The 17,378-nt window shown below is 48.1% G+C and overlaps 1 protein-coding gene across 1 annotated transcript in view; it reads right to left on the bottom strand.

Moving 5' to 3' along the window:
* Positions 1-17,378, bottom strand: part of LOC139386945 (neurobeachin-like 2) — a 129,852-nt gene that overhangs the window by 66,069 nt on the left and 46,405 nt on the right. Inside the window, exons 12-20 of the mRNA XM_071132852.1 lie at positions 17,019-17,111; positions 15,811-15,894; positions 14,883-14,981; positions 14,324-14,665; positions 11,378-11,706; positions 8,043-8,175; positions 6,817-6,936; positions 1,843-2,173; positions 1,188-1,270 (exon numbers count right to left, since the gene is read on the bottom strand). Coding sequence (XP_070988953.1) covers positions 1,188-1,270; positions 1,843-2,173; positions 6,817-6,936; positions 8,043-8,175; positions 11,378-11,706; positions 14,324-14,665; positions 14,883-14,981; positions 15,811-15,894; positions 17,019-17,111 — 1,614 coding nt within the window. The remainder of the gene's footprint in view (positions 1-1,187; positions 1,271-1,842; positions 2,174-6,816; positions 6,937-8,042; positions 8,176-11,377; positions 11,707-14,323; positions 14,666-14,882; positions 14,982-15,810; positions 15,895-17,018; positions 17,112-17,378) is intronic.

Raw genomic sequence — 17,378 nt, forward strand, 5'->3', positions numbered from 1 at the left:
CTCCAGCGTTACTACCCGTTGTTACTACAGCGTTACTACCCGTTGTTACTACAGTGTTACTACCCGTTGTTACTCCAGCGTTACTACCTGTTGTTACTACAGCATTACTACCCGTTGTTGCTACAGCGTTACTACCCGTTGTTGCTACAGCGTTACTACCCGTTGTTGCTCCAGCATTACTACCTGTTGTTGCTACAGCGTTACTACCTGTTGTTGCTACAGCATTACTACTCGTTGTTGCTACTACAGCATTACTACCCGTTGTTGCTACAGCGTTACTACCTGTTGTTGCTACAGCGTTACTACCTGTTGTTGCTACAGCATTACGACTCGTTGTTGCTCCAGTGTTACTTACTACCTGTTATTACTACAGCATTACTACCCGTTGTTGCTACAGCGTTACTACCCGTTGTTACTACAGCGTTACTACCTGTTGTTGCTACAGCATTACTACCCGTTGTTGCTCCAGCGTTACTTACTACCTGTTGTTACTACAGCGTTACTACCTGTTGTTGCTACAGCGTTACTACCCGTTGTTGCTACAGCGTTACTACCTGTTGTTGCTACTACAGCATTACTACCCGTTGTTGCTACAGCGTTACTACCTGTTGTTGCTACAGCGTTACTACCCGTTGTTACTACAGCATTACTACTCGTTGTTGCTCCAGCGTTACTTACTACCTGTTGTTACTACAGCATTACTACCCGTTGTTGCTACAGCATTACTACTCGTTGTTGCTCCAGCGTTACTACTCGTTGTTGCTCCAGCGTTACTTACTACCTGTTGTTACTACAGCATTACTACCCGTTGTTGCTACAGCGTTACTTCCCGTTGTTGCTCCAGCGTTACTACCCGTTGTTACTACAGTGTTGCTACCCGTTGTTGTTACAGCGTTACTACCTGTTGTTGCTACAGCATTACTACTCGTTGTTGCTCCAGCGTTACTACCTGTTGTTGCTACAGCATTACTACTCGTTGTTGCTCCAGCGTTACTACTCGTTGTTGCTCCAGCGTTACTTACTGCCTGTTGTTACTACAGCATTACTACCTGTTGTTACTACAGCATGACTACCTGTTGTTACTACAGCATTACTACCTATTTTTAGTACATTGTAACTATGTAACATTGTAACTGTGTTCTGGGAGGAGCCTGTGTCTGGGAGGAGCCTTTGAGTGAGCCACCCACCTGAGGAGTGTAGTAGAGAAGCAGTTTACTGTTGAGGTCCGACAGCTCTCCATCTGCCTTGAACAGGGACACATGGTTGGGGCCTGGGAGGGAGGGAGGGTTACAAGGTTACTATATATAGTGTGTTGGGTGTGTGTAGAAACCTGCAGAATGTATGGCCCTAGTGTGTGTGGCCTAGCTAGTGTGTGTACAGTGTGTACTGTATACAATGTTTGGTCCCCCTGTAAATAAAACGACTAACTAGTAGGGTAGACAGATGTAGAAGAGGGTCGAAGACAACAACTGGAGTCTGGCCAGTAGGCCTTAAACCATGTGGAACTGACCACCAAGTCACAGCCTTGTGCGGATGGGAAGAGGGGTGCTTATATGATTGATGCTGTATAATGATGTGATGTTCTATGTGAGTCCTAATCCTACCAGCAGTGTCTAAGGCCTTGGTGTGTGTGTGTAACAGCAGTATATAGGGCCTTGGTGTATGTGTGTACCAGCAGTGTATAGGGCCTTTGTGTGTGTGTGTACCAGCAGTATATAGGGCCTTGGTGTATGTGTGTACCAGCAGTGTATAGGGCCTTGGTGTGTGTGTGTACTAGCAGTGTATAGGGCCTTGCTGTGTGTGTGTACCAGCAGTGTCTAGGGCCTTGGTGTGTGTGTGTACCAGCAGTGTATAGGGCCTTGGTGTGCGCTGGCTGCAGGGCCTCATGACAGATGAAGGCGGTCCCCAGGAGCCCGTCCAGTGAGGTGGGCGTGCCCCACTCCGTGTCCTGCAGCCCGGCGGGGATGGTGTGGACGGGAGCGTCACGCAGGGACCCAGGCCCCCAGCGGCCTGCCGCAAAGGAGGCTGGGAAGGACTGGGAGCGGGTGATGGGGGGAGCGTGGGCGGGGAAGCCCATCTCTGCTGGGTGGAGGGAGGTGGGAGGCAGGGTGGGGGAGGTGGTGGTGGTGGTGGTACGGTGGCCTGCTGAGCCAATACAACAGGAGGTGAAAGGCTACAGGGGGAGGGAGAGGGAGTAGGAAGGGAGGAGGGAGGGAGTAGGGAGTGAATAAGAAAGGAGGGTGTAGGGAGGGAGGATAAAGTTAGACAAGATAGTCGTGTTTCTGTTAGCTGTCCACCCAGTCAGACCCAGTAGGATGTATCAACAAGAGACGTACCAACAAGAGACGCACCAACAAGAGACGCACCAACGAGAGACGTACCAACAAAAGACGTACCAACAAGAGACGTACCAACAAGAGACGTACCAACAAGAGACGTACCAACGAGAGACGTACCAACGAGAGACGTACCAACGAGAGACGTACCAACGAGAGACGCAACAACGTGAGACGTACCAACGAGAGACGCACCAACAAGAGACGTACCAACAAGAGACGTACCAACAAGAGACGTACCAACAAGAGACGTACCAACAAGAGACGTACCAACAAGAGACGTACCAACAAGAGACGTACCAACAAGAGACGTACCAACAAGAGACGTACCAACAAGAGACGTACCAACAAGAGACGTACCAACAAGAGACGCACCAACAAGAGACGTACCAACAAGAGACGTACCAACAAGAGACGTACCAACAAGAGACGCACCAACAAGAGACGCACAAACAAGAGACGTACCAACAAGAGACGTACCAACAATCCCTCTCCACTCCTATGGTGTGTCTTCATCACAGTAATAATTCAGCATAACAACAACATTCCAAATGCAAACTTTAGAAGTAAATTATAAATGTCAAGCAATTGTTACATACCAAAAGATCAGTAGACCTATGCTAGTAAATTGTTACCTACCAAAAGATCAGTAGACCTATGCTAGTAAATTGTTACCTACCTAAAGATCAGTAGACCTATGCTAGTAAATTGTTACCTACCTAAAGATCAGTAGACCTATGCTAGTAAATTGTTACCTACCTAAAGATCAGTAGACCTGTGCTAGTAAATTGTTACCTACCTAAAGATCAGTAGACCTGTGCTAGTAAATTGTTACCTACCTAAAGATCAGTAGACCTATGCTAGTAAATTGTTACCTACCTAAAGATCAGTAGACCTGTGCTAGTAAATTGTTAGCTACCTAAAGATCAGTAGACCTATGCTAGTAAATTGTTACCTACCTAAAGATCAGTAGACCTTTGCTAGTAAATTGTTAGCTACCTAAAGATCAGTAGACCTATGCTAGTAAATTGTTACCTACCTAAAGGTCAGTAGACCTATGCTAGTAAATTGTTACCTACCTAAAGATCAGTAGACCTGTGCTAGTAAATTGTTACCTACCTATAGATCAGTAGACCTATGCTAGTAAATTGTTACCTACCTAAAGATCAGTAGACCTGTGCTAGTAAATTGTTACCTACCTAAAGATCAGTAGACCTGTGCTAGTAAATTGTTACCTACCTAAAGATCAGTAGACCTTTGCTAGTAAATTGTTACCTACCTAAAGATCAGTAGACCTATGCTAGTAAATTGTTACCTACCTAAAGATCAGTAGACCTGTGCTAGTAAATTGTTGCTCCATTGCTGGTGAGCTTGCAGAGTAAACAGTTCATATTCTTGATTACCACGTTTGTTTTGGAGCTGCATATTTATATAGGCAATTCTCTCTCCATACAATTTGAGGTTTGTGCTGCACCCGATCCTATAGCTGTACAGCAAATCAGCAATCTATTCGCTAGCTCACCCAACCTGTGTTGATTGACAGTTTGCTGGTCCAATCAGTGTTCAGAGTGTGCATTTCTCTAGCCGATCTTTTTTTTTGTTGCAAGGGTGATGCTGTGGCTACTGTCTCTGTCTGTGTGTAATCCAGGTAGACTCTATGCCACAAAATGAGTGACAAATCATTACAAAAACTGGCCAGATTATTTCAAGTCATCCGTCTCAAGTCAAAGTCGAGTCCCGAGTCTTGAGGCTTCAAGTCCAAGTCAAGTTATTTTATTTTCTATCAAGTCGAGTCTCAAGTCATCAAATATGTGACTCGAGTCCAAGTTTTATGACTCGAATCCACAACTCTTCCTGAAACCCAGGATGGTTAATGCAGCCGTAATGGACCCAGGATGGCTAATGCAGCCGTAATGGCCCCAGGGTGGCTAATGCAGCCGTAATGGACCCAGGATGGCTAATGGACCCAGGATGGCTAATGCAGCCGTAATGGCCCCAGGATGGCTAATGGACCCAGGATGGCTAATGAACCCAGGATGGCTAATAGACCCAGGATGGCTAATGAACCCAGGATGGCTAATGCAGCCGTAATGGACCCAGGATGGCTAATGGACCCAGGATGGCTAATGAACCCAGGGTGGCTAATGCAGCCGTAATGGACCCAGGATGGCTAATGGACCCAGGATGGCTAATGCAGCCGTAATGGCCCCAGGATGGCTAATGCAGCCGTAATGAACCCAGGATGGCTAATGGACCCAGGATGGCTAATGGACCCAGGATGGCTAATGGACCCAGGATGGCTAATGAACCCAGGATGGCTAATGCGGCCGTAATGGCCCCAGGATGGCTAATGCAGCCGTAATGGACCCAGGATGGCTAATGGACCCAGGATGGCTAATGAACCCAGGATGGCTAATGGACCCAGGATGGCTAATGGATCCAGGATGGCTAATGCAGCCGTAATGGCCCCAGGATGGCTAATGCAGCTGTAATGAACCCAGGATGGCTAATGGACCCAGGATGGCTAATGGACCCAGGATGGCTAATGGACCCAGGATGGCTAATGAACCCAGGATGGCTAATGGACCCAGGATGGCTAATGAACCCAGGATGGCTAATGCGGCCGTAATGGACCCAGGATGGCTAATGCAGCCGTAATTGCCCCAGGATGGCTAATGCAGCCGTAATGAACCCAGGATGGCTAATGGACCCAGGATGGCTAATGGACCCAGGATGGCTAATGGACCCAGGATGGCTAATGAACCCAGGATGGCTAATGAACCCAGGATGGCTAATGCAGCCGTAATGGACCCAGGATGGCTAATGCAGCCGTAATGGACCCAGGATGGCTAATGGACCCAGGATGGCTAATGCAGCCGTAATGAACCCAGGATGGCTAATGCAGCCGTAATGGACCCAGGATGGCTAATGGACCCAGGATGGCTAATGAACCCAGGATGGCTAATGGACCCAGGATGGCTAATGGACCCAGGATGGCTAATGCAGCTGTAATGGCCCCAGGATGGCTAATGCAGCCGTAATGAACCCAGGATGGCTAATGGACCCAGGATGGCTAATGGACCCAGGATGGCTAATGGACCCAGGATGGCTAATGAACCCAGGATGGCTAATGGACCCAGGATGGCTAATGAACCCAGGATGGCTAATGCGGCCGTAATGGACCCAGGATGGCTAATGCAGCCGTAATGGCCCCAGGATGGCTAATGCAGCCGTAATGAACCCAGGATGGCTAATGGACCCAGGATGGCTAATGGACCCAGGATGGCTAATGGACCCAGGATGGCTAATGAACCCAGGATGGCTAATGAACCCAGGATGGCTAATGCAGCCGTAATGGACCCAGGATGGCTAATGCAGCCGTAATGGACCCAGGATGGCTAATGGACCCAGGATGGCTAATGCAGCCGTAATGAACCCAGGATGGCTAATGCAGCCGTAATGGACCCAGGATGGCTAATGGACCCAGGATGTCTAATGCAGCCGTAATGAACCCAGGATGGCTAATGGACCCAGGATGGCTAATGAACCCAGGATGGCTAATGCAGCCGTAATGGACCCAGGATGGCTAATGCAGCCCTAATGGACCCAGGATGGCTAATGGACCCAGGATGGCTAATGGACCCAGGATGGCTAATGCAGCCGTAATGGACCCAGGATGGCTAATGCAGCCGTAATGAACCCAGGATGGCTAATGCAGCCGTAATGGACCCAGGATGGCTAATGGACCCAGGATGGCTAATGGACCCAGGATGGCTAATGCAGCTGTAATGGACCCAGGATGGCTAATGGACCCAGGATGGTTAATGGACCCAGGATGGCTAATGCAGCTGTAATGGACCCAGGATGGCTAATGCAGCCGTAATGGACCCAGGATGGCTAATGGACCCAGGATGGCTAATGGACCCAGGATGGCTAATGCAGCCGTAATGGACCCAGGATGGCTAATGCAGCCGTAATGAACCCAGGATGGCTAATGGACCCAGGATGGCTAATGCAGCCGTAATGGACCCAGGATGGCTAATGCAGCCGTAATGAACCCAGGATGGCTAATGGACCCAGGATGGCTAATGCAGCCGTAATGGACCCAGGATGGCTAATGGACCCAGGATGGCTAATGCAGCCGTAATGGACCCAGGATGGCTAATGCAGCTGTAATGGACCCAGGATGGCTAATGCAGCCGTAATGGACCCAGCAAGACCTCAGGTTTCAACAGTTACCATGAAAACAGAACAGATGTAAAATGTTTTTTTTTTTTAAATGTAATCAAACAACAAGAGACAACTGATGATCATAAACAATTGTCTTTCAATTTTCTGTCTGTCTTTGGCACTTTGCTCTCAGCCTATGTCCTAATCCAGACATATTTTGTCCTAATCCAGACATATTTTGTCCTATTCCAACCATATTTTGCTTTCCCAATTTAGTAATGTCCTTCACCCCATTGTCTCATTCTCTCACCTCATTGAGCGAGGGGAATCGGAGCTGGGCTGTCTTGCGCTGTTCTCCATCGATGTAGATGGTGACCAGATTCTGACCGAAGGGACGGCGGCCGGGAATATGGACTATATCCACAGAGTGCTGTGGGGAGAAGAGAGAGAGAGAGAGAGAGGAGGAGGAGAGATCAAGTAGAGAGAGAGAGGAGAGAGAGAAGAGAGAGAGGGAGGGAGAGGGAGCAGGAGAGATCAAGTAGAGAGAGAGAGGAGAGCGAGAAGAGAGCGAGAAGAGAGAGAGCAGGAGAGAGAGGGAGGAGGAGAGAGCGAGAGGAGGAAGAGAGAGAGCGAGAAGAGAGAGAGCGAGCGAGAGGGTGGAGGACAGGGTGGAGGAGAGAGCGAGAAGAAGAAGAGAGAGAGCGAGAGAGAAGAGAAAATATTCTTTACTCAATATATTGCAGGTAAAATATGACTTCTATGTAAGGTATGCCTGCTAGATTATTGTGCTTTCTCCAGAATCTAGAAACATGAGTGTGTCTTGAACTAGTTAAACATCCATTATTAAACAGTCCCTGACGATGATCATTCATTAGAGTAACAACACAGCTGTAGTGAACAGATGGCACAGCAGCTAACTGGCTGATCCCAGCGTACATCAGGCCTGTCAGATAAGATGGGGAAACAACTACGTAATTGAGAGGCTGTGTCTCGATCTCTGATTGCATCCCGAATGGAGTAGTGGTCTGGGAGTAGTGGCCTGAGGAAACACACTTTATGTGTTGTGAAAAGTGTTACGAAATGTCATGTCATGTTTTAAATTGTATATAACTGTCTTCATGTTGCTCGACCCCAGGAAGAGTAGCTGCTGCCTTGGAAGGAACTAATGAGGATCCATAATAAACCCCAGGAAGAGTAGCTGCTGCCTTGGCAGGAACTAATGAGGATCCATAATAAACCCCAGGAAGAGTTGCTGCTGCCTTGGCAGGAACTAATGGGGATCCATAATAAACCCCAGGAAGAGTAGCTGCTGCCTTGGCAGGAACTAATGAGGATCCATAATAAACCCCAGAAAGAGTAGCTGCTGCCTTGGCAGGAACTAATGGTGATCCATAATAAACCCAAATGGCACCCTATTCTCTATAGTCTCTATATAGTGCAGTACATTTAACCCTGGTCAAACCTGGTGCACTGTATAGGGAATAGGGTGAAATTTGGTCCCCATCCTCTGTCCCTATATCTGTGTGTGTATCTTACCCAGCAGCAGTCTGTTAGAGGGTGTTCTGGCAGGGACACGACCATGTAGTCTTTCTTAGTGCAGACAGCCACCACCAACACTCCCTCCATGGTGAAGAAAGCCTCTAAACCTGTACCACCGGCTGTCAACAGGCTAAGCACCAAGGAGACAGGAAACACATCAATAACTGCCCCCTTGGGGGATCAATAAAGTTAACTGAATGGATTTGAATTTGATCCAACTGACGACTGGTGGCAATATTGAGTTACTCTGCCCTGTTACATACTTTTAAATCATATTGCTTTCAACGAGGGCTGTGGCGGTCATGACATTTTGCCAGACGGTTGTTGTCATGTAAAAGCCTGCTGGTCTCACGGTAATTGACCGGTAATGAACATATAAACACGCCGTTGAAACATCTGATAATACATCTATGTAATAGACACCATCACAATAAATACAGGATTTATTCAGGTCTAAAGAAACATTAAGATGTGAATACAACGGATTTCAGAAGAACAGAATATGAGTTACGCTATGTTATCTGGCTGTGCTCCGTGACAGAGACTACAGGCCAGTTCCTTTAGCTGACAGGATATGCCTATAAGTCCCGTCCCATTTGAGGATTGTATAGTAAGAAGAATATACTAGAACTTAGTTGAATAAGATAGAAAGGATATTTCCCCCATTCCGGAGCGAGTGAGCACACGGTGGATATGTGGAGTGGAAAAATGCTCAACTGAAACAGGTCCTATATATGCTACATTTACAGTTATTTGACAACTTTTACACTCAACATTCATCCATCAGTCTATTCTCAATGTAATCTTGTCTTTACTAATATGTACAGGCTTTCACCCTGCTTCTTTCTTCAAATGGATCATCACAGTGAGGGGAGTTTTAAAAGCATGATAATGATGTTTTGATGATAAGTGTTTGATGTGATTTTAGATTGCATTGATGTCAGAGTGGTTAGGGGGACAATAGAGCCCTGAGTACCAGGTCATTAGGACCTGATGGGGGGATAATAGAGCCCTGAGTACCAGGCCATTAGGACCTGATGGAGGGACAATAGAGCCCTGAGTACCAGGCCATTAGGACCTGATGGAGAGATAATAGAGCCCTGAGTACCAGGCCATTAGGACCTGATGGAGGGACAATAGAGCCCTGAGTACCAGGCCATTAGGACCTGATGGAGAGATAATAGAGCCCTGAGTACCAGGCCATTAGGACCTGATGGAGGGATAATAGAGCCCTGAGTACCAGGCCATTAGGACCTGATGGAGAGATAATAGAGCCCTGAGTACCAGGTCATTAGGACCTGATGGAGGGATAATAGAGCCCTGAGTACCAGGCCATTAGGACCTGATGGAGGGACAATAGAGCCCTGAGTACCAGGTCATTAGGACCTGATGGGGGGATAATAGAGCCCTGAGTACCAGGTCATTAGGACCTGATGGAGGGATAATAGAGCCCCGAGTACCAGGCCATTAGGACCTGATGGAGGGACAATAGAGCCCAAAGTACCAGGCCATTAGGACCTGATGGAGTGACAATAGAGCCCTGAGTACAAGGCCATTAGGACCTGATGGGGGAACAATAGAGACCTGAGTACAAGGTCATTAGGACCTGATGGGGGATAATAGAGCCCTGAGTACCAGGCCATTAGGACCTGATGGAGGGACAATAGAGCCCAAAGTACCAGGCCATTAGGACCTGATGGAGTGACAATAGAGCCCTGAGTACAAGGCCATTAGGACCTGATGGGGGAACAATAGAGACCTGAGTACAATGCCATTAGGACCTGATGGGGGAACAATAGAGCCCTGAGTACAAGGCCATTAGGACCTGATGGGGGAACAATAGAGACCTGAGTACAAGGCCATTAGGACCTGATGGGGGAACAATAGAGACCTGAGTACCAGGTCATTAGGACCTGATGGAGTGACAATAGAGCCCTGAGTACAAGGCCATTAGGACCTGATGGGGGAACAATAGAGACCTGAGTACAAGGCCATTAGGACCTGATGGGGGAACAATAGAGACCTGAGTACCAGGTCATTAGGACCTGATGGAGGGACAATAGAGCCCTGAGTACCAGGTCATTAGGACCTGATGGGGGGATAATAGAGCCCTGAGTACCAGGCCATTAGGACCTGATGGAGGGACAATAGAGCCCAAAGTACCAGGCCATTAGGACCTGATGGAGTGACAATAGAGCCCTGAGTACAAGGCCATTAGGACCTGATGGGGGAACAATAGAGACCTGAGTACAAGGCCATTAGGACCTGATGGAGGGACAATAGAGCCCAAAGTACCAGGCCATTAGGACCTGATGGAGTGACAATAGAGCCCTGAGTACAAGGCCATTAGGACCTGATGGGGGAACAATAGAGACCTGAGTACAAGGTCATTAGGACCTGATGGGGGGATAATAGAGCCCTGAGTACCAGGCCATTAGGACCTGATGGAGTGACAATAGAGCCCTGAGTACAAGGCCATTAGGACCTGATGGGGGAACAATAGAGACCTGAGTACAATGCCATTAGGACCTGATGGGGGAACAATAGAGCCCTGAGTACAAGGCCATTAGGACCTGATGGGGGAACAATAGAGACCTGAGTACAAGGCCATTAGGACCTGATGGGGGAACAATAGAGACCTGAGTACCAGGTCATTAGGACCTGATGGGGGAACAATAGAGACCTGAGTACAAGGCCATTAGGACCTGATGGGGGAACAATAGAGACCTGAGTACAAGGCCATTAGGACCTGATGGGGGAACAATAGAGACCTGAGTACCAGGTCATTAGGACCTGATGGAGTGACAATAGAGCCCTGAGTACCAGGCCATTAGGACCTGATGGGGGTACAACAGAGCACTGAGTACCAGGTCATTAGGACCTGATGGAGTGACAATAGAGCCCTGAGTACCAGGCCATTAGGACCTGATGGGGGTACAATAGAGCACTGAGTACCAGGCCATTAGTACCTGATGGATTGACCGTAGAGCCCTGAGTACAAGGCCATTAGGACCTGATGGAGTGACCGTAGAGCCCTGAGTATCAGGCCATTAGGACCTGATGGAATGACAATAGAGCACTGAGTACCAGGCCATTAGGACCTGATGGAGTGCCAATAGAGCCCTGAGTACCAGGCCATTAGGACCTGATAGAGTGACAATAGAGCGCTGAGTACCAGGCCATTAGGACCTGATGGAGTGACAATAGAGCCCTGAGTACCAGGCCATTAGCACCGGCTCGCTCATTGGGCCAGCACCGGCTCGCTCATTGGGCCAGCACACATCAAGCAGTAGTGTGGTCTTAGGTGTATCCCCATCTCTCCAGTCTGGTACCTGTACAGCTGTTTCCTGCGGGGGCCTTTGCCCATACCCCGTGTCGTCGCCCCTGGTGCCCCAGCAGACGAGCGGGTGCTGGGCGTGGAGAACTCTGAGTGGTATTGTGGGAAGTCCATGTTGAGACAGAGCCAGGCGTGGAAGGAAAACCCACTGCCTGGCCAGCGCTGGACCGTGGGCACCATGATCCCTGCCAGGGGATGGGTCAGGTCAAAATACTGCAGGGCGCTGTTCCTCCCCTCCCTGGCCGCCATTGCCGCCAGCACCCGGATGATGCGGGCGCAGTAAGGGTGTGTCCCCGTCCTTTTCCCTGCCAACACGTCCTTCCCCTGGTAAGGGAGAGAATTTTATCTAAGGGTGGTCATGTGCTGTATATAGGGTGCTATCTAGACAGAGGGATGCTATCTGGACAGAGGGGTGCTATCTGGACGGAGGGGTGCTATCTGGACAGAGGGGTGATATCTGGACAGAGGGGTGATATCTGGACAGAGGGGTGATATCTGGACGGAGGGGTGATATCTGGACGGAGGGGTGATATCTGGACGGAGGGGTGCTATCTGGACGGAGGGGTGCTATCTGGACGGAGGGGTGATATCTGGACGGAGGGGTGATATCTGGACGGAGGGGTGATATCTGGACGGAGGGGTGATATCTGGACGGAGGGGTGATATCTGGACGGAGGGGTGTTATCTGGACGGAGGGGTGATATCTGGACGGAGGGGTGATATCTGGACGGAGGGGTGATATCTGGACGGAGGGGTGATATCTGGACGGAGGGGTGATATCTGGACGGAGGGGTGATATCTGGACGGAGGGGTGATATCTGGACGGAGGGGTGATATCTGGACGGAGGGGTGATATCTGGACGGAGGGGTGATATCTGGACAGAGGGGTGATATCTGGACGGAGGGGTGATATCTGGACGGAGGGGTGATATCTGGACGGAGGGGTGATATCTGGACGGAGGGGTGATATCTGGACGGAGGGGTGATATCTGGACAGAGGGGTGCTATCTGGACAGAGGGGTGATATCTGGACAGAGGGGTGATATCTGGACAGAGGGGTGATATCTGGACAGAGGGGTGATATCTGGACGGAGGGGTGATATCTGGACGGAGGGGTGATATCTGGACAGAGGGGTGATATCTGGACAGAGGGGTGATATCTGGACGGAGGTGTGATATCTGGACAGAGGGGTGATATCTGGACAGAGGGGTGATATCTAGACAGAGGGGTGATATCTGGACAGAGGGGTGATATCTGGACAGAGGGATGCTATCTGGACAGAGGGGTGATATCTGGACGGAGGGGTGATATCTGGACAGAGGGGTGATATCTGGACAGAGGGGTGATATCTAGACAGAGGGGTGATATCTGGACAGAGGGGTGATATCTGGACAGAGGGATGCTATCTGGACGGAGGGGTGATATCTGGACGGAGGGGTGATATATCTGGACAGAGGGATGCTATCTGGACAGAGGGGTGATATCTGGACGGAGGGGTGATATCTGGACAGAGGGGTGATATCTGGACAGAGGGGTGAAATCTGGGTTAATTGTTAAGGTTGGTGATGTAGATGCTTCTATGTACAATGCCAAAATAAATTCCCAGTAACGTTTGTTGCCTGGCAATAAGGTTCTGATTCTGCATGGTTTTACAGCGCCCTCTGTAAATATTGAGACAGTGAAGCACTTTTCTTTTGGAATCAAACAACGACTGAGGTTAAAGTGCGTACTGTCGTCTTTAATTTGAGGGTTTGTTCATCCATATTGGCTAAACCGTTTAAAAAGTACAGCCCTTTTTTAGTACATAGTCCCCCAATTTTAGGAGACCAAAAGTATTGGGTCAAATTGACTTCTATGTGTATTAAAGCAGTCATATTTGGTCCCATTTTCACACAATGACTGCAGTATATCAAGCTGGTGACTGTACAAACTTGTTGAATGTATTTGCTGTTGATCTGCAACACAACAAAAATTATTTTGTGCCCAATAGAAATGAATGGTAAATAATGTGTTGAGTCATTTTTATTGTAAATAAGAATATAATGTTCCTCAACCCTTCTACATTAATGTGGATGCTACCATGATTACGGATAATCCTGATAATCGTGAATAATGATGAGTGAGAAAGTTACAGACGCACAAATATACCCCCAAGACATGCTAACCTCTCACCATTACAATAACAGGGGAGGTTAGCATTTTATATCATACCCTCAAGACATGCTAACCTCTCACCAGTACAATAACAGGGGAGGTTAGCATTTTATATCATACCCCCAAGACATGATAACCTCTCACCATTACAATAACAGGGGAGGTTAGTATTTTATATCATACCCCCAAGACATGCTAACCTCTCACCATTACAATAACAGGGGAGGTTAGTATTTTATATCATACCCCCAAGACATGCTAACCTCTCACCATTACAATAACAGGGGAGGTTAGCATTTCATATCATACCCCCAAGACATGCTAACCTCTCACCATTACAATAACAGGGGAGGTTAGCATTTTATATCATACCCCCAAGACATGCTAACCTCTCACCATTACAATAACAGGGGAGGTTAGTATTTTATATCATACCCCCAAGACATGCTAACCTCTCACCATTACAATAACAGGGGAGGTTAGCATTTTATATCATACCCTCAAGACATGCAAACCTCTCACCATTACAATAACAGGGGAGGTTAGTATTTTATATCATACCCTCAAGACATGCAAACCTCTCACCATTACAATAACAGGCGAGGTTAGTATTTTGGGTGGGGGTATGATATTTGGAGTATAAAGCCCAATTATTATTTTTCTAAATGCTTCACTGTCCCAATAATTACAGAGGGCACTGTAAATGACTCTGTAAATGACTCTGTATATTGCACTGTAGATTACACAAATTAAAGCATTACAGAGCATCAATTTGAAATCAAATACCTGATCGAGGGGTCGGAGCAGCCTCAACAGAGACTTCAGCTCAGCAGGCCTCAGACAGAGAGACCCCATGTCCTGTAACATCCCCAGGAGGCCATCGGCACACTGGCGGTCCAGTCTCTGTGGCTGGGAGAGGACATGGAGCACAGCCCCCACCAGGCCGGCCTCCACAGCCACCGTACGGCAGGCCAGGGAGCCCCCGCAGACCGCAGCCAGCCACTGGGCTACCAGGAGCTGCAGGTCCCTCTGGGGGGCCAGGTCAGGCAGCCACTGTAGGAGGAGGAGGAGGGGCTGGTCGTTACTGACACCCAGGTGATGGGCGTGGGCGTGTTCCCCTTCCACTGCCTAGTGGAGAGAAGGAGAGGGAGAGAAAAGAGGAAGGCAATGAGAGAGGAGTGAGAGAGTAGTCAGAGGTTTTGTGGAAGTCCAAATATATCTAACCCACAGAACGATGACAAGTAAAGGACTAATGGCCTTCATGACAACATGACATTCTCTCCCTTTACACTCTACATTAGTATCCCTTTAACCAGATGAAGTGAGGAGGTGTTGATCTGCTCACCATGTTCATGAGTTCCTGCAGCAGGCGTTTAGTGGGCTGACCCTGACTCTTCAGCACGTCAAACAGCTGGGAGTAGCCAATCCTCTCCTTGAAAACCTCCTGGAGGGAGAAGAACACAGACACACAAATATAGACAGGCTGGTAATGTACAGAGACACAAATATAGACAGGCTGGTAATGTACAGAGACACAAATATAAACAGGCCGGTAATGTACAGAGACACAAATATAGACAGGCTAGTAATGTACAGAGACACAAATATAGACAGGCCAGTAATGTACAGAGACACAAATATAGACAGGCCAGTAATGTACAGAGACACAAATATAGACAGGCTAGTAATGTACAGAGATACAAATATAGACAGGCCAGTAATGTACAGAGACACAAATATAGAGAGGCCAGTAATGTACAGAGACACAAATATAGACAGGCTAGTAATGTACAGAGACACAAATATAGACAGGCCAGTAATGTACAGAGACACAAATATGCCTCCCAAACGGCAACCTATTCTCTATATAGAACCCTATGGGCCCTGGTCAAAAGCAGTGCACTATACAGGGAATAGGTTGCCATTTGGGACAGAGAAATAATGAAAGAACTTCCTCCCTGGCAAAGAGCCACACAACAGACAGGAGGATAATGAGACTGTCTAAACAAGAATGAAAACAGTGTCAAGCCTTATCCGGCTCTTTTTCTGTTCTGATAATGTGTATGTGTGTGTGTGTGTGTGTGTGTGTGTGTGTGTCAGACAGAGGAAGACGTTACTAGAACTATGATTTTGTAATGAAGAGCCTTGCCTAAGACCTGAAGACTGTGTAATCTCCCTGAAATACTGCCTAAGCTTCAACTGGGAGAGCTAATGTAGTCTGGATGACTAGGGTTCAATACCCAGCGGGCCACACTAGTTGTAGAAATCCTTACCTTGGCAGAAGGGGAGTTACTCATGATGGATGTGAGGACTCCGAGGGCATGGACTGTAATGCAGTCGGAACCTTTCTCCAAAACCTACACAGTCAGGGGGACATAATAATATGTGACACCGCAGACTTAACATACAGTATGTACAGGTGACACCCCACACCAACTCAAGGGGACATATATACATGAAAACACACACAGGGAAAAGACAGAAGTTACCATAACAACTGGGTCAATCAATGACAGGTGTTGACATGCAGAACCCAAACCATCACACAACTAATAAGATTGTAAAAGTCTTCTGCCACAAAAAAAGAATGTGACACACAAGCAAAACCCATTGTTACACAATAACCGAGCGCTGCAAAGGACACAGATTCCATCACACATCTACAACCACAAGACATTGTGAAAGATACCAAACCAGCAGACATGCAGGAGGACGATCCCAACAGGAGCCTTGAGACAGTGAGGTGATACATGCTCGGAGAGATGAGCACACACACACACACACACACACAATCTGACCTACTGATGACAGCAGGACACTCAGCCTCTCTTAGAGAATATAGTGTGTAAGAAGAGAGAGAGGCTCATATCCACCCGCAATAACACACTGGACGACTGGACTACCCAGCTACACACCACTACACTCGTTATATTCTAAAACCAGACATTCTTAGAGAATGTTCTCTATAGTGGCCGTTATGTTTCTGTCTGTGAATGTCAGTTTGTTTTAGATTTTTTTTTAAATCCCTCAGTGTTTTGTTCCTGGATCCCTCTGGGAGAATGAATGTATTTATATTTGGGGGGGTGGAGAGGGGGCTGTATACTTGACTGAGTTCTGTGGAAAAACAAACTAATGGTCAACAACAAAAAAGAAGAGAGACAGCTACTAGTCTAGTACACAGATCATCCTACCCTCCATCTCTCTCTGAGCTCTTTAAACAGGATGCCTCTTTACCAGGAAGTCTGGCCAGTCGCCCTCATTTGTAGATTATGCCGGTAGTGCAATTATACTATGTAGCTATAGACTGAGGTGGGTGGGGGAGGTGAGAAGGGAGGAGAGGAGGGAGAGGAGAGAGCATGAGAGAATGAAAGAGAGGGCAAGACAGAGAGAGAGATAAAGAGAGGAGGAGAGAGAGAGAGAAGAGGCTGAGTTTTCTGCTGACAGTCAGACCTATTTCAACATGATCACGGAGGGAAAGTACCTGGTCTACTTCACCCTCTGTGTCCGTGAGCAAACGTGTGGTGAGGTCACACACCCCCTCACGCTCCGACCTACACCTTTTACTGTGATAGAGCTACAGGACAGGACACACAAACAGACAGACAGACAGAGACAATGTCAACTCAGAGAGGACCATGTTTGGCTCTCCACTGTGGCAGCACCTGCTGCAGGAAGGACACACCTGCTGCAGGAAGGACACACCTGCTGCAGGAAGGACACACCTGCTGCAGGAAGGACACACCTGCTACAGGAAGGACACACCTGCTACAGGAAGGACACACCTGCTACAGGAAGGACACACCTGCTGCAGGAAGGACACACCTGCTACAGGAAGGACACA

The sequence above is a fragment of the Oncorhynchus clarkii genome, chromosome 3, assembly GCF_045791955.1.
Source record: "Oncorhynchus clarkii lewisi isolate Uvic-CL-2024 chromosome 3, UVic_Ocla_1.0, whole genome shotgun sequence".
NCBI classification, from domain to species: Eukaryota; Metazoa; Chordata; class Actinopteri; order Salmoniformes; family Salmonidae; genus Oncorhynchus; species Oncorhynchus clarkii.